The sequence below is a fragment of the Mustela putorius genome, unplaced genomic scaffold, assembly GCF_011764305.1.
Source record: "Mustela putorius furo isolate JIRA1106 unplaced genomic scaffold, ASM1176430v1.1 tig00003859_pilon_pilon_pilon, whole genome shotgun sequence".
Lineage (NCBI taxonomy): Eukaryota > Metazoa > Chordata > Mammalia > Carnivora > Mustelidae > Mustela > Mustela putorius.
This window is the reverse complement of record NW_025422011.1, coordinates 17413581-17432166: the sequence shown is the minus strand read 5'-3', so window position 1 is coordinate 17432166 and position 18586 is coordinate 17413581. Positions and strand designations below refer to the sequence as shown.

The following is an 18586-nucleotide window of genomic DNA, read 5'->3' as shown; positions in this document are numbered from 1 at the left end:
ACTGACAGATAATTGAGTATTTTCCCTCCTCTTACCCCTTCCAATTTTAAGAGGAAATTCAAGACCCACTGCCCTTTCTGAAAAATTTTCTCTCTCAGGCAGACTGCCATTATCAACAGTAGGTAAATATTCACTGCAAAGGAACTTAGTGTGTTTTTTTGCCAGCCCACATACGAATTTAATTTAGAATACTAATGGGCATGGTAAACACTTAAATATTATTTGCTATGTTTCCTTTTTTGAATAAAGAATAATTAGTTTTTAGTTTAAGTCATAAAGTGCAATTTGTTAGTGTAATGTAAACTACTTTATATTTTGTTCTTCATCTGGGCCCTGGGTATCACACTAAGCAAGTCTTTGAAAGTCCAACGTTTGAATTGCTAATTAGATCACTAGCAATTCGTTTTTTAAATAAATAGTCCATCTGTAATACTTCAGACCCTGAAGCCATAGGTGGTCCATTTTTAATCATCAAACTTCAAGGTTTGCTCTCACATGGAATATTTAAGATTTTTCTGTAGAAATGACTAAGATTCTAGAAATTTCCCTTGTAACGTTGTAGAGGGTGTCAATGTATACAATCCATCTGAAAGACCCTTTGATATTCAAAAACTGTCATATAACCTAGCCTTGGGTCTTTGAAAGAAAGGTTACCTGTGAGGGGTGCCTGGGTGGCTCAGTCAGTTAAGTGTCCACCTTTGGCTCAGGTCGTGATCCCTGGGGTCCTGGGATCAAGTCCCGCATCTCATCAGGCTTCCTGCTCAGTGGGCAGTCTGTCTCTCCCTCTCCCTCTGGTTGTACTATTTCTCTTTCTCTCTCTGCCAAATAAATAAATAAAATCGAAAGGAAGGAAGGGGAGGAAGGGAAGGGTAGGTAGGTAAGTAGGTTACATGTTGAATCATCCCTGTTCTAGGTCCATTCCTTCCTCTCCAGGCTCCAAAATGATTAAATGCTAAGTTTTGCTTATTCAGGGCCTCAAAACTGGGTCACAGCTTAATAACTTCCACTTGGAAGTGTTTCCTGACAAAGTTAACTTCCTCCTGATGTACTCCTATGGCTCATGCTTTAAGGTTGATCCTGGTTTAACTCCACCTCCACCAGAATGTAAGCTCTAACAGATCTAAGACCAGGTCAATCTTGTTGACCACTCTATCCCCCAAATCTAGCACTGTGCTAGAAATTCAATAAGTATGAATGGAATAATCAAATAGAAGGCTTCCCTCATTCTATCTAAACCCTCATTTAGCATTTTATATCATGGAAAGTGTCTGTACTCCCTTCTCTAAAATTGCCTCTCAGGTGGGCACACTCTCCTCTCATGCCCTCTCAACCTTTTCCATTGCTCTTCCAGTGGCTTCTTTCCCACTGCCTTATCTTTATGTCAGTTCCCTACACCCCAGCCTAGCCCATCATCTCCCTGCCAGCACATGATAGGTACTTCGTAAGTATGTGTTGAATGAATGAATGCCATGCTTCAAACTCTCCTGGGAAAAGGTTATCCGTCTCCATGGCTTCAATAATTATGTTAAACTGAGGAGGTCTAAATATCTAACCCTAAACTAAATTTCTCACCTGGGCAAGAAACCTGTGTCTCCACAAGAACCCTTATGTCAATATACTCACCACTAAACTTAGGATTTCTAATTAAACAGCAGATTAATCAAATGCAATTATCTCCATTCCCTCTCCAACCTCTGCTAAAATGATGGCAAAGGAATTTCTTTAAAAAAAAAAAAAGAAAAAAGTACAAATCCACAAGGGGAAGGAGAACAGAAGAGAATACAAGAACTAACTGAAGATTTCAGTACATTGTTAGAAGGCACTGAATGGAGGCGAAATAACCAAGTTAGGACAGTGTGGATATGGCATTTTTTAAAATCATCTCTAAGAATACTCATGATAGTTGCATTTATTTTCTTTTCTTTCTTTTTTTTTTAAATTGGCTCTGTTTCTTCCAGGTACCTTTTTCCCTTTTCTCTTTTACTGTTTAAAGGTTTCTAAAAACCGAAATAGATACTGGTGCACACAGAGAACTGACTCAGCCTACAGAAATTACACATGGAGACCCCAGGTACCAAGGAAAGCTCATACCCTAGATGGGCTGAAACACCCTGAAGTGATAGCTCACATAATGAACAGGATACATAGGGCTGCCTTCCCAAACTCTACTCACGAAAACTGGCAGCAGGCTTATATCCCCCAGGAACATCCACAGATTCTTCTCTTAGGAACTGAATAGCCCAAGGAGAAGACTTCCAAGCATTTGGAGGTTTCCTCAACAACAAATAAAATCCACCATGTAAGCCCTGCCCATGCCCACACAGCTTCCATGAAGCCTTTTTAATGCTCTATTCTTAAGTCAGAACAGACGGGATTCATAGTATGAACATAAATGTCAGACAGGGATTACCAAACATTTGAGGATCGAAAAAGAGAAAATGAAGGAAAAATCGGCACCTGGAGGAAACACAGCCAATTAAGAAGGGGAAAAATGCAATTAATGTCTTTAGACATGTGAAAAGATACTATATCCATAAAATAAGTATAGGATGCTATGAAAAAGGAATAAACAGGAGAGAGAGAGTGAGTACTTGGAATTTAAAGTGAGGTAGCCATAAAAAACTTGCCCATGAATCAGAAGATAACATCAAAGAAATCTTGGTCCCTCTCCTGGTGGGGCAGGGTATGGGGGTGGGACAGAGATTTAAGGGGGGGGGACTTAAAAAAAGATTAGAGAATTGATTCAGAAATGCTAACTGCCTAAACAAATTGAAGAAAAAAGGGAACAGAGAATGTTGTGGGGAGGAAATCATCAAAGGAAAAATTCACGTAAATAACCCCCCAGAGAGCAGGGCCATGAAGGTAATGAGAAGTGAGGCAAATAGTTTTCCATCAAAAAACTTTTAGTACTATTAGATTTTTTTTTTTTTTTTTTTTTTTTGGAGAAGGGGTGGAAGGGCAGAGGGAGAGATTCTTCAAGCAAACTCCCTACTAAGTGCTGTGCCTGACACAGGGCTCAATCTCTCAACCCTAAGATCATGACCTGAATTGAAATCAAGAGTCAGACACATAATTCACTGAGCCACCCAGGTGCCCCAGCACTATTTAATTTTTAAACCATGTGTATATATTATCTTCATTATCAACTTAGTAGGAGGAAAAAGTCCTCTATTTCTTACCCCTATATCTATCCTACTTTTCTATATTCCCTTTCTCCATTAATAGTATCAACATCAGTTAGGTCTGAAACAACCCTTTCCAATTCTACTCTGGAAAGATTTTTCAGACATGCCTCCTCTCTATACCTACTGTCCTCATCTGATCCTGTCACCTCTCTGGGGACTGGTTCCACAATATCATTACTGTCTTCGGTCTACTCCCTACCCACCCTGCCCAAGCCATCCTGCGGCTGTCACACTTTTAAAAGCTTTGCATGCCTGCTGTGGACTGACAATGTTCTCTCTTTATATAGTCCCCCTCTTTCAGGATACACCTCAAGGCTTGGAGTCAGTGGGTATGTGTTTTCCCTATCTACCCTGATCCCCACTGCCACTTGCAAACCACTTTACATCTCAACCCTTCAAAACTCACAGCCCTTCTGAATATGTCATCTGACCACAATAGCCAATACTGCTCTTTTTGACTGTCATATGGGTTAAGTTAAACCAGTTACTGAAATCCTAGCACCGAGCTCACCATCTTCTCTCTACCACTACTTGTCATAATTCCTCGCAATTTGAACATCCATATAAAAAAAGGCTCCCCAAATCCCGGCCTGTTGTTTTCTTAATTTTCTCAGTTCCATTGATAGACTCCATGTAGGCCACCCACTGCCATGGTCATGGTCAGGATCTTGTCATCACCATCAACTGACTGCAAGCTCCTACCTCTCCAGCTTCCCTCAAGAACCTCTAGCCCAACATTGTGCAAGAGCACTGGAAACACTCAACTGAAAAGCTGTTCCTCACTATCCACCATCCATAGTTAAATACCATGTTTCGGTGCTATAATCACTCCCTGGAAAACACTCTTTAAGAGACTGACGTGCTACCTACTGCGCTAATGAGCCACCTGGAAAAAACTCTTTAAATGATTTGTTCTTTCTCCCTCCATTCTGCTTGCCCTATTTGTCCAACCCTAATAAAGCCTTACTCTGCTCCTAATCCCAAGTAGCTAAACTTCTCCCCAGAAAAGGAGTAAAACATGACAGAGTTCTGTGAATTGGTCCAATTTTGAACCAAAAATATCAAATCACAAACAACACTACCCATCATTAAGTCCCATTAATTTCTCTGGTACATTTGTTTTCCCCTCGGCAAGATGCTCATTCTCTATTACCTCTACCTTTATCTCTCCTGCTTGCCATAACTTCTTGTATCCCTCTACTTGCCTCCCTTTCATACTTCATTGAGAATCCAGAAACTATGAAACAAGAACTACCTCTCTCATCCTCCTACCATCAATGCTGTGAATCCAGCTACATATGAACCAATATACTGTGTTTTCTCCTGCCAACAGGAAGATTCCTTGCTTCCACATGAGCCATTTAAGAACTACATTCCTAAAACCATCTTTGATCTCTCCTCTCTTCAAGCCCCCTTCTTCACCTGGATCATCAACATCAGCAGAGAATTATGTTTAATATCACTCATCTCAAGCAAAACAATGTCCTCGACCTATGTTTTCTGCCAGCTCCCATCCCATTTATCTCCTCTCCACAAAACTTCTCTCAAGAGTTGTCTTGATGTATAAACTCCACATTCTCACTTGCCATTCTCTCTTCAACTTACTTTGATGTGGTTTCATACTAGTTTTTCTTATTAAAAATATTATATAGGAAACAACATAAGGTTGTTGGACTTTGACCTCTTGATTTCCAATCCCTGTTCTGTGACTCGCTAGGTAAAAAAGTAGCATAACTTGTCTATGTCTCAATTTCCTTAGCTATAAAATGGGGATAATAAAAGCAACTATCTCATAGGGTTGTGGTGAGGACTAAAAAAGCTAGCGCACATAAAAGCACACAGAATGCTGTTAGCATACATAAAGTATCCAATATTGAGGTCAATAATGGCCTTTCTTCATCTTACCATGGCCAATTATGAAAGCTCTTTCCAGCTCTTCCTTATCTCTTAGGCAGCACTGAACAAAATTCCTAACTCCTTGCTTCAAACACTTCCCATGGCTTCTGGGACATCATACTTCACTGGGTTTCTTTCAACTTCAATGAATGCTTCTTTGCAGGATACTTGCTGGCTGTTCGATTTCTAAATATTGGGATATTGAGCCCTCTCTTTTTACTATCCAAACCCTCCCTAGATAACCTGATCCAGTTCTATGCTTTTAAATACCACCTATATACTGATGTTGCTGAAATTTATATCTTCAATCCTGGCTGTGCCCAAGCATCAGACACAAATATCTAACTGCCATCTCCACCAGGTTACTAAGTTAGTATTATAAACCAGAGATCTAGATCAGAATACTTAAGGACTCCTCTCTCCCCATCTCAGCCATGCATCTACTCCTACCACATCTTCTGATTTTTATAATAGCTATCATCATTCATCCAGGTGATCAGGCCTAAAAACACATCTAATGTTTCCTCCTTCCCTCAGCCTGACGTCCAAATGTTAGAAGTCCTGCTTGTCTCACCACCAAAATATATCCCAAATCCATCTCTACTTCCTACCATGCTGCTACTGTCACTTTACTTCAAACTACTGTGATATTTTTCCTGAATACAGCAAAATCTTCCCCATGAGTTTCCCTGCCTTGACTTTTTGTCCCCAACAAGCCAGTTTCCCCACAGCAGCCAGAGTAATCTCTAAGTATATATCTGATCTCATCAATTCCCTCCTTAAAATCTTCCAGAGGCTTCTCAACACAATTAGAATAATCGAACTGGTGAACTCAGGATTATATGTGATCTGACTCTCCAGCCTTAACTCTTACTATCTTCCCCATCACTCTCTCCAATCCAGACACGCTGGCCTTTTTTCAAACATAAAAAACTCATTTAAAAAAAAAAAAAAAAGATTATTTGAGAGAGAGAGAGAGAACACAAGCAGGGGGGAGTGGTATGAGGGGTGGGCAGAGGAAGAAGCACACTCCTCACTGAGCAGGGAGCCTGTTGTAGGGCCCAATTCCAGGACCCTGAGATCACAACCTGAGCTGAAGGTAGATGCCCAACTGACTGAGCCACCCAGGTGCCCCGCAAACTCATTTCTGCTCTAGGGCCTCTGTACAGGCTGTTGCCTCGGACAAGAAACTCTTTCCCCAGATTTTAGCAAGGCTAACTTAGCTGCATGTTACCATCCCAGAGAAGCCCATCCATCTAAAGTAGTGAACTTCCTCCTCCACCCAGTTACTATTTATCCCAATATTCTCTCTTATTTTTCTTATAGCATCCAAAGCCAAATAAAATGCTATTTGTTTACACATTTAATATGTTTCCTATCTCTGCCATATAAGATCTCATGAGGGTGAAGGGGGCCCCTCTTATTCACAAATGAACCTCCAGCATCTAGAATACTAATTAGCCCATGGTAGGTACTCATTAGGTTTTAATTCAATCAATCTGAAGAAAACAAAAACAGTATTCACCTTTTACTTTTAGCATAGGGGTAAATGAGCATTGAGAAGCACTGACAAGTAAACTTACTGTTAGTATATCCTCAGTCAAGACCAGTATGTTAACCGAAGTCAGTTATTATACAAATCAATTATCACTAAAGAAAAAGAATACTGGTACATCTTATCAGAAATATCATATAAAAAAGAAACTTACCTGCATTTTTAGGTACTCCACTTATTATTTTGTAACCCCATGATAATTTTCTAAATTAGACAAGGTACTGAACACTGAAAAAAAGAGGCATCTTCCAGATACGTAGAAATATAGCCAGGACTCACAGACTCAGGTCTATAATACCTGTGTTCTTTCTATCAGATCATGATTTTGACATTATAGTCTATCTAGATATTTCAGAGCACTTCCAATCAGTGGTAGTAGAAGTCAGAGATATTTTCAAAACCTCAAAAGTTATAGTTTGTAATGCCTAAAATATCAAGTACCCTGACATAAAAAAAAAAAAATGGATTCTCATTTAAAACACTAACACCCTGGTGATCAGGTATGCTGATTCAAGTTTTTGATTAATAAAATGGGATTTTAATAATAAATGAGTTTGGCAGTCAAGATCATTGTAGTAGTAAAACAGAACCTCACACATCCATAAGATCAAGTCCAAATTCTGCAGCATAGACAGAGCCTTTTTACTCTGACCCCTGCTTCTCTCCTAGCTACTTTTCATAGCATGTCCATGAGTATGGTCAGCCTCATGACCATTTGGAATAATCTCTGCCTATCTTTTACCAGCTCAAATGTCACCTCCTGCTTGTAGACTTTCTTAATCCCTTCACAAACTGAACTATCTCTCCTCTAGGTTCCCAGATGATCTTTGAACTTGATTTTAAACAGCATATTATAGTACTTAGTCTGTTACAGGTTTTCCTGACTAGGCTGTAAATGTTGACTGAATTAAAGAAATATGTTGTTTAAATTCCTAAATCAATATGCAAAACACCTGTCACAGAGTAAATGATTATAGTAGTCCCCCCTTATCTGTGGGGATATATTCCAAGACCTCTCTCTGGTAGACACCTGAACCACAGATAGTACCAAACCCTATTTATATACTGTTTTCCTCTATAAATACAGACCTATGATGAAGTTTAATTTATAAATTAAGCACAGTAAGAGATTAACAATATGAACAATTATAATAATATATTATAATAAGTTGTATGAATGCGGTCTCTCTCTTAAAATACTTATTGTACTGTACTTACCCTTCTTTGGGACTGCAGTTGACCACAGATAACTAAAACCACAGAAATCAAAACCACAGATAAGGGGGGACTATTGTAATTTGGCCAAACTAATTAATCGATGATTGAACAAAAAAAGTCTGATTAGAATTAGGCTTATAGTTAAAAGTTGCCTAAATAACTTAATCTATGTGTGAAATTGAAGGTTTCTTAAATACAAACATATATTAAACTCCCAAGAATTCAGGCCTCTATATGCTTTGTTTTTAACACTTAAAAAGTTTATTGCTACTTTGGCTAATTGTACAGTCTCCCGACACAGGTGAATTTGTTAAAGAATCATCACCTGGAAAAATCACTGTGTCTAAGAGGTTCTCAGAAGGATCATCAAGCCTCTAAATCTCACCAATATTCTGACCCAATGAACCCTACTGACTCCTCCCAAACTGTTTTCTGGTTAGAAGTGAATTTTCCCAGATCTCTTCCAAGATCTTACTCCTGTTTCTTTGTGTTGGTCAGCACCACCGTACATTCATCATTCATCACCGGAAATGTGACTGATGACTAAACTAGCAGAAACATGGAATATGTTCTAAATAGGTATCACTTTTAAATGAACTTACTGAACTTTATATTGTCACAACAAATCTTCATTTCTTGATGGTTCCTAAAAAAAGATACAGAGTTTTAAAATTTAATAAAAGTGCTGTTATTTTTGTAATCCTTTGAACCTTCCTTAATATGTATTTACTAATATGATCTCAGCTTTAATAAAATGCCACTTAAACTTTAACATTAGGGGCGCCTGGGTGGCTCAGTGGGTTAAGCCGCTGCCTTCGGCTCAGGTCATGATCTCAGGGTCCTGGGATCGAGTCCCACATGGGGCTCTCTGCTCGGCAGGGAGCCTGCTTCCCTCCCTCTCTCTCTCTGCCTGCCTCTCCATCTACTTGTGATTTCTCTCTGTCAAATAAATAAATAAAATCTTTAAAAAAAAAAAAAAACTTTAACATTAAAAAATAATGTACTAATAATCTTAATTTCAAAATTAACCACCTAATAATAACTAATGTGTAAGTATTTGTATAAAGTTTAGCAAAATATCATTAGTGTTTCATACCAATCTAAGATCCAGAGCATATAATAACGTTTCAAAACTCGACCCTCATTTCTTTGTTACAAAACATGCCTCTAATTGGTTATTTAAAAACATTTAAAAATATTTACAAAGGAAAATACACCAAAAGTTATCAACAAAGACTGTTTTTGATTACTGTAGGAGTCTAACCTATTTAAATTTTTCTAAGAATTATCTTGAGCATGCAGTTTAGAAATGTTTGTCTGAACAATTTAAGCTTAATCTTACTATGTTCATAAACACAAACACAGAGTATGAAAGAACACAACACAAATTGTTGGTTTTATTGGCATTACAATGTAGCTTTAATACAAGCTAAATATAAACACAGTTGTTAGATATTCAGTCACTTATCCTGGGAAACAAAATGCCAAGATCAACCTTGAAGCGCTTATAAAAATGAAAATGTATAAAGGATCTTCAATTAGCTCTAAGGACAATATATACAAATGCAAAAATGGGAAAGTGCCAATAATCACATCACATGCCGAGCTGTTTGTTGACTGAGGAATAAAAACGATTCTACTTTTAAAATTAAATAGCTTTAGGTAAAAGCATGCAATTTCCCACATCCACTATCTTTGTATTCTGCACAGAGTTCCAAGGCAAAGATTGCTTCTGGCTTTCTGAACCACCAGAGAGGATGATGACCTGCGTGGCTGACTTATCACAGGCCTTTTAGTCTTCTTTCCTGATAGGTCCTTAGCTTCTTTGGAAGGAGGCATATGAATGGGTTTCCATGGAATTGGATTATAAAAGGCTGGTTCTGGATAAGAATTTCCACTGTAAAAATCTAAAATTATTAAAAAGTCAGAACAAAACAAAACAAGAAAAAACTTCTTGAGATCAAAGAAACTACTTATTTTTAAATTCCTAGAAAAATGTTACAGTATCAAAAGGGCAAAAATAATACTGACAAGCCAATTTAATCCATTTAAAATTTGAACTCTAATATATTTTCAAACAAGTAACATTTTTCAAATATAGTAAGTACTGCAGTAAAAATTAAAATATAAGTGATAATTCTAAGTCCAAAGAGTGTTGTCAAAATCTATATAAATAAAAACTCATATAAAAATTTTATTAAGAAATCACTTTTAGAACCCTTAAACTGATCAAAATCTTCATTTTCTTAACTCAGTATAGGAAACCACTGTTTGTGTACTAGTTTTTCCTAGTCAGACACTGAAGTTTAGAGAAAAGAAAGGTATATTGCATTATAGCTAAAGTGAATCAAAACTCTTGTTCTGAATCACTGAAATTCTAAATTATTATCAATCAAATTAATCTGATTATATACTACCCCTGTAATTTTGATTATTAAAAGTAGAAGAGCATTTTCAGACAAATGTTTATTAGAACAACTCATTAAAAATGCAAAATTTGATAAAATAATCCATTATTGTAGCAAACAACTTCTAGTCAATATATATATTCCCACCTGAAGTTTTAACTATACTAATCAATTGTTGGGTTAAAACCACTGCTTATTCCTCTTTTTTTTTTTTTTTTCAAACAGAAAAAGAGAAAGCAAGGAGCAGACCATGCCTAGTGCCTAATATCTGTAATGGATGACTTTTGTGACACGTAGGAGAGGCCTAAACCCTGACAGCAGGAATGTGTTGTTCAGACACTGGCAACCCACTTTGACTGCATAGATATGTCAACACACACTTCACCAAGATGGTCAAAACAAAGTCTGGAATATGTTCTATTGTGTGAACAGAACAGAATGGGGTATTTTTAATAATAAATCACTTAAACAAGTGAAGGCAGCTGTCAGCAAGGTATGAGCTTCCAACATGAAGTACAAAGAAAAACATGCACTGCCATTTATATAATCAGAGCAAGCCTAAAGGCCAACCAGTTTTGTGTCGGGTTCATGTGCTGCCTAGTATTCCACCCTGCAAAAGGAATGTACCAAAGACATTGGAAGCTCAGCCTCAGAGATGGTTAGAAGAAGGGGAGGAAAAATGATCTTTTAAATATATCCTCATGAAGGCTTCAAAAACCAAAAACTTAAGAAAGTTCCACGTGTTTCTTACTGGCAGAAATCATTACTTTGCAGTTTTGCAACTACTGCTTTTAAAATATATCTAATTTATAAGAGAATGACAAAAGATTTGTAGTATCTCTATAGGAACACAGTGTGTTATAATCTTCCAAAAAATAGTAATTTGAAAGAAAAATGAATTTTACACATATCTATTTATGTCAGAAGGAAACATAATGTATAATATTTGCTCCTGTAAGCCATATTTATCTAAGCCACATAACATAAAAACCAACCTGTAAGTTTTCCATTGGCATAACCATAGCTCTTTGCAGCTGGACGAGGTTTATTTTTTGCATTTTCCAACCATTCCTTAAACCTTTTCTCTGCTATTTCCTTTTTTTCCTGTAATTCAGCTTGCCGTTGTTTTTCTTTTTCCTTAAAATGACAAGACCAAAGAATCTCTAGTGATGTTCTGTAACTAAAAATTCTATTCAAATTCAATTGACTCCTTCCCCAATAGCTTCCTACCCCAATGGCTTACTGATCATAAATATTAAATCATATTTCTATAAATTGATAAAAAAAATTAAACATGATCAGATATGTAATCTAAAGGTGGCTGCTTCTACACAAGACATCAAGCCCAAGAAGGAAAAATGCAATTCGCAGTTTTTTGTTTTTTTTTTAAGATTATTTATTTATTTGACAGAGATCACGAGCAGGCAGAGAGGCAGGCAGAGAAGAGGGGAGGAAGCAGGCTCCCCGCCGAGCAGAGAGCCCAATGTGGCGCTCAATCCCAGGACCCTGGGATCATGACCTGAGCCGAAGGCAGAGGCTTTAACCCACTGAGCCACCCAGGCGCCCCCAATTCGCAGTTTTAAAATGGAACAGTAACTTACAATGTAATAAGACTTTCATAAAAGTGCATAAAAAATATTTAAAAGCATAAACCATGAAAAAAAGTTTGAACCTGACTGAAAATATATCAAAAAGCTTATAAATATTCTTCAACCTGAAAAAGCCATAAATGCATATTCATATCTAAAACTTCCACATAGTATAAAGAAGTAGGGATAGTTTCATGTCTTTGTTTTATGGTAAAGTGGTCCCTATTTTCTATTAGAAACTTTTTATACAATATAGTTGGCACATATGAACACTAAAGCCATATATTCCAACTGGTTACTTTAATAAAAATATACCTTTTCTTTCTTCTTCTTTTCACATTCTTCAGCATTTTTCTTCTTTAACCATTCTTGGTATTTTTCTTTTGCCTTTTCTTGCAAATGTTCTTTCTCCAATTCCTTTGCTGCTTTTTCCTCCATTTCCTTATTAATTTTTTGTTCCCTTTCTTTTCTTTTCTTAAATAAAAATGAAAGAATTTCAATTGCATTATCTGTAATTATGCCCATATAAGCAAGGAGTGTTATATGCAGTAATTTTCTAAACTTCAGTTATTTCTTAAAAGAGATGGTAACATAGTGGTTGATACAATGTAGCTTTTGAAAATATATAACATACCTGTAATTGCCTGGTCAATTGTAGTCTACCAGCTTTGCTATAAATTTCATGAGGACAGTAACAAAGACCTTGCCCACCGAAGTATACTCAGAGGTTGTAGCAGTACTAGGTAAACAGTAGGTGCTCAATAAAGATTTGTTGGTTAATGAAAAGAAATTACAACCCATTAGACTGTTCTAAATCTTGTATTTTAAAGTAGATGTTTACCTTCACTCTAAAGTAGAAACCATATATTTATATTTCCTGACAGTTTGCCAATACAAATACTTAGCTAAAATCTTTGTCATCTGTGAGGTACACAGCACCAAAAAAATAACATTTTGAACCATTAAATACCGTTATAAGGGCACATACAGACAAATCTCTAGTTACATAATTCTTATAAGTTCTACAGAGACCAGAGGTGGCAAACTTTGGTCCCCAGACCAAACATGGTCCTGTATTTGTAAATAAAGTTTTACTGAAATATGGCCAAACCCATTTATTCATACGTCTATTGTCGGTGGCTGCTTTTGCACCACAACAGCAAGTTGAAGAGCTACAACAGAGACTGTATGGGCTACAAAGCCTAAACTATTTATCTGGCCCTTTAAAAAAAAAATCTGACTGTAACTCAATGTTTGTTTCCTTTTCATTCAGAAGATAATTTACCAATCCACCTATATTCTAAATAAACCAATAACATGGCTTACTCTCCTTATCAAAGGTTTAAAAATAATTTTCAAGGCCGAAGTGTATGCAGTACAAATGCCAGATGCATTACCCTTCATGGAGCAAAAGAAATATGATCGAAGAAAAAAATTCTTCCCTTGAAAGCATCTTGTAGAATATGTTAATGTAAGTAATTCAATTAACATCCAAGTAAGAAACACTAGTTCCATAGAATATACGTCAGATGCCATACAGGAAAGACGGGTTTTAAAATTCAAAGCCCAGCACGCTTGGGTGGCTCAGTCAGTTGAGTGACCACTCTCAGTTTCGGCTCAAGTCATGATCTCAGGGTCGTGAGATCGAGCCCCATGTAGAGCTCCACTGCTTCTCTCCTTTTCCCTCTGCCCCTCCCCACTGCTTCCTCTCTCTCTCAAATAAATAAATAAATCTTAAAAAAAAAAAAAAAATCAAGCCCAAGATGCTATGTGTACTTCTGTCTTGCTGGTCAACCAACAGCTGCAACAAGGAATCCTTTCTTGCTGAGAACACAATTTCCATTAAAACAATAATGGACTTTACTTCATACTGTCAGAAAAGCTACAAGATTAAAAACAATCTTGTAGTATATTTCACTCACTGTCTGACTCATGAGACTCCTCCACAACCTCATCAACAAGGAGTCTTCCAGTCCCTATGTTGCCTTCCATTATAACAGCTAACATCTAATGAGTGTTGACTCTTCTTATTACTTTTGTATATACTTTATACATATGTACTATATCAATTCTTATAACCACAATATGAGGTAGGCAGTATTATAATCTCAACTTAAAAATATGGAAATGAGGGACGCCTGGGTGGCTCAGTTGGTTAAGCAGCTGCCTTCAGCTCAGGTCATGATCCCAGCGTCCTGGGATCAAGTCCCACATCGGGCTCCTTGCTTGGCGGGGAGCCTGCTTCTCCCTCTGCCTCTGTCTGCCTGTGCTCACTCTCTCCCCCGATCTCTCTCTCTGATAAATAAATAAAATCTTTAAAAAAAATATATGGAAATGAGGCACAAAGAAGGTAAGTCATTTGCCTAAATTTACACAGGTGGTAAATGGCAGATAACAGAGCATACAGACACCAAAATGAATGTTAAGAATAATTTTATGTCAATTATTTCAATTTAAATGAAATGCCAAAGTTCCTTAAAATATATGATTTTCCAAAACTGATTCAAAAAGAAAATAGAGTATCTGAATAACGCTCTACTTGTAAAAATAATTCAGAATTTAAAATCTTCCCACAAAGAAAACCCCAGGCTCTAATAGCTTCACTGCCAGATTTCATCACACATTTAAGGAAGAAATAATACTAATTACTACACAAAGTATTTCAGAAAATAGAGGAAAAAAGGAATACATCCAAACTCATTTTAAGAACCCAGTATTGTTCTGATATCAAAACAAGGCATGGAAGTCACAATATACTAATAAGGATGAGACAAGATAACTGTTCTCATCATCAAAAACTTGAAATTTTTAGAGATACATTTAATGAAAGATGTATAATACCACTATACCTGGAAAACTAAAAAACACTACTGAGAGAAACTAAAGATGACCTAAATAAATAGAAAGAAAAATCATGTTTATAGATTTAAAATTTGATATTACTAAGATGGCAATTTTCTCCAAAATGATCTATATATTTAATGAAATCACAATAGTGTCAGGTATTATTAAAGCAAACATGATCAGAGAAATTCATAAGCTGATTCTAAATTAAATATGGAAAGACACAGAATAACTAAAAACAATTCTGAAACAGAAGAAAAAAGATGGAAGATTTACATGATCTGATTAGAAGAATAATTATAAGTTCAATAATTATAAAACTAAAGTAACAGAGTAATGTGGTACTGGCACAGGACTAGATCAAAGGGAGAGAAAAGGGTCCAGAAATAGACCCATATTTATATCGCTAATAGATTTTAAACAAAAGTGCCAAGGTAATTAAATAGGGAAAAGAGAATCTTTTCAACAAATAGTGCTAGAACAACTGGACATCCATATCCAAAAAAAGAAAGAGAAAGAGAGAACCTTGACCCTTAACTCATACCACACATTAAAATTAACTCAAAATATACATATAGGTAAAACTAAAGTTTTACACCTTCCAAAAGAAAACAATGGAGAATATTTTCATACACTTGGTGTAGGCAAATGTTTCTTAAATAGGACACAAAACCCACAAGCTACATAAAAAAAATTTTTTTTTATTTTTTTAAAAGATTTTATTTAGTTATTTGACAGACAGAGATTACAAGTAGCAGAGAGGCAGGCAGAGAGAGAGGAGGAAGCAGGCTCCCCACTGAGCAGAGAGCCCAACGCAGGGCTCGATCCCAGGACCCTGGGACCACGACCCAAGCCGAAGGCAGAGGCCTCAACCCACTGAGCAACCCAGGCGCCCCATAAAAATTTTTTAAATATGGAACTTTATCAAAATTTAAGACTTCTCTTTAAAAAAATCCTATAAGGAAAATTAAATGGGAAGAAATACTTGCAATACATACATGTGACAGGACTTAAAGGAATATAAAAGAAAACATGCAACTTATGAGTAAAATATACAATTCTTCCACAAAAAATTTAAGCACAAAACAAAAACAGGAAATGAGATGTAGAAATGGTTGATAGCATTAAAGACTGAATTGGGTACCTCAAAATTTTTATGCTGAAGCCTTAACCTTCAAAGTGACTATATTTGGAGACAGGACTTTTAGAGAGGTAATGAAGGTGATTAAAGTCCTAAGGGTAGGGTTCAAATTCCATAGGGCTGGTGTCCTTATAAGAAGAGACATCAGAGAGAAGGGCTTGTGAGGGTATGGAGAGAAGGCATTCATCTTGCAAGCCAAGTAGAGAGGCCTCAGGAGAAACCTTCACTGATAACCTGCATTTTAGACTTCCAGCCTCCAGAACTGTAAGAAAATAAATTTCCATTGTTTAAGCCACCCAGTCTATGGAATTTTTTTTATGGAAGCCCTAGCAGGTTAATACAACAAGTTTATGAAAAGATGCTAAATATCATTAGATCTCAGGGAAATGAAAATTAAAACAGCAATAACATACCACCACATAGTCACTTAACTGAAAAAGACAGACAATATCAAGTTTGGCAAGAATGTGGTGCAACGGGAACTTTCATACAATAGTGGTGAAAATATAAAATGATACAAGCATATTAAAAAACAGTATGGCAGTTTCTTTTAAGCACATACTTAACATACAAACTGGCAATTCAGTTCTTAAGCATTTAACCAAGAAATGAAAACTAATGTCCACAGCACAACTTGTACATAAGTGGTCATAAAATTTTATTTGTAATATCCCAAAACTGAAAATAGCACATTTTTCCACCAACTGGTAAATGGATATACAATTTATGGTTACTGCACAGAATACTCCACAGAATGGTTACTACTACTCAACAATAAAAAGTACAATCTTAAAAGAGCAAATTTTAAAAACAAAAGAGGCCCAATGCAAAAAATATATATTCTACGATTCCATTTAAATGAAATTCTAGAAAAGGTAAATCTAATCCACAGGGAAAGAAAGTGGACTAATGGTTTTCTTGGAGCTGGGACTAGTTGCGGGTGGGGAACAGGGCTTGAATGCCAAGGGGCGGGGGGAACTTTCAGGAGTCACAGAAATATTCTCTATCTTACTGTAGTGATGTTTACTACACAGGCATATAAGTTCGTCAAACCTCATCCAAATTAAGATAGGGTTATTTTACTGTATGTAAATTATAGCTCAATGAAGTTTCTTTTAAAACCTCAAAAAGACTGGTTGCCCTCTCTTTTAAGAGGTGCGGCCCCGAACGTTCGGTTAGATTCTTGATGCTTGGTGCGAAATAAAGCTTTGCTTGGCCTTCAAAAGAAATTTTAAAAATTAAAAAAAAATAAAACATCAAAAAGAATTTCTGTAGAATTTAAGCTGGAGAAGAGAGAACAGAATGCTTTTAGTTAGCACAAGGAGAGGAGAGCAGGCACTCAGAGGGATGCACTAAGACAGAGAGCAGCCAGCTACTAAGTGGCTTCAGATTTTCTGGCACTCCAGTTCTATACCACACAGAGCACAACAATAAATCTTCCCTTTTTTAAGACAGGGCCCTGAGAGAACCTTTGTTTCTTGTAACTAAAGGAAACTAACAAAATAACTGGGTACCTAAAGTTTCAAAACCTCTATTTTGGTTCCTTCAGTAGTATCTGGAACAGAGTAAAAGTGTTGAATGTCTGAATGATGCATTGGATAAGTGTTATTTATGCTTTATCAACCTGTACTTTTTACATTGAAAAATCAGTTCCATGTTTTGAGAACTAAAAGTAATTTTATTTTTAACTATTTCTGAAAACAGTAAATAAGGGTCCTTTCATAACATATGTGATAACACACTGTAAAAAAAAAAATCTAGAAAAATGAATTAGTATGGCCACACAAATGTAAGAGTACCAGATAAGATAAGCCATTTATTTGAAAATGATTTAACAATTTAGTGTCATATTAGAAGAAATCGACTTTGCTAATGGATATACAAATTCTTTTTGTCTGATTGTTTTTGCTAGAACGCAGAGAAAATGACTTAGAGAAAATTATGCCACAGATATACCTAAAATGTGAATGAAGCTAGAGGCAGCAGGGACCACACACCATGAAATGTAAACAAAGATGCCAGATGGGAAGAGAAGAACCAGGAAAGCAGTCTTTACAAAGAAGGTAAATCTGAGACTGAAAGAGGAAATCTGATAGGTCTGAAAGGAAAAAAAAAATGGAGTAATCAATTATTCCTTAACTTGCACAAGAGGTCTGCAAAATAAATAAATTTAAATTCTCAGAGCTTATTTTTGAACCATTCTCACTCATACTTGCTTTCAAAAGTTGGTGATTTGTGTCAGGACAAACCATTTCCAACCAAAAGGAAAAAAAAAAAAACTTTTTTCTCAAGTAACTGGATTAGATCTACTGACACTAATTAAAATAGAGACTATATCATCTCTTAGCAATATCTTACATTCTTAGACAAATAACAACTATGTTTGACTGGCATGGTAAAATGAGCTTAATGGAGTTAAAAGATAAGAGAAGCTTTTAGAGGAGAGAGCATACTATTCTACACATGTAAAACTGGTTTTATGGCTATAAACTGCACAAAATATCACACAGACCTTGCAAATAGTCACACAGACTTATTCTGATTTGGGCACTGATTCACAAAGAACTTTCTTATTGTATTATGGAATGAAGAAAACATAAATAATAATGATTTACTTCTGAAAGAGCAAATACATTTACAGTTATAACACACACACTTCCAGCCAATTTCCTTCTTACAATACCTAGATGACGGAAGCTATGTCATCTTCAACTTACTAAAATTATTGACCAGGTACTCTTACTAATGCC

At 36.2% G+C, this 18586-nt stretch overlaps 1 protein-coding gene across 6 annotated transcripts in view; it reads right to left on the bottom strand.

Moving 5' to 3' along the window:
* The window catches only part of CCDC34 (coiled-coil domain containing 34), a 118248-nt gene that overhangs the window by 83643 nt on the left and 16019 nt on the right, over positions 1–18586 (bottom strand). For 3 of the 6 annotated variants that reach the window (XR_006602263.1, XR_006602264.1, XM_045066113.1), the window contains exons 4-6: positions 12167–12325; positions 11258–11399; positions 8457–8500 (exon numbers count right to left, since the gene is read on the bottom strand). Coding sequence is in view for 4 of the 6 variants with exons in the window: in XM_045066113.1 (XP_044922048.1) it covers positions 8484–8500; positions 11258–11399; positions 12167–12325 (318 nt within the window). In the remaining 2 variants the exon portion in view is untranslated. Of the gene's footprint in view, positions 1–8456; positions 8501–9223; positions 9762–11257; positions 11400–12166; positions 12326–18586 lie in introns of those variants that run through there. The other 3 variants (XM_013057937.2, XM_045066112.1, XM_045066111.1) reach the window with 1 other exon arrangement.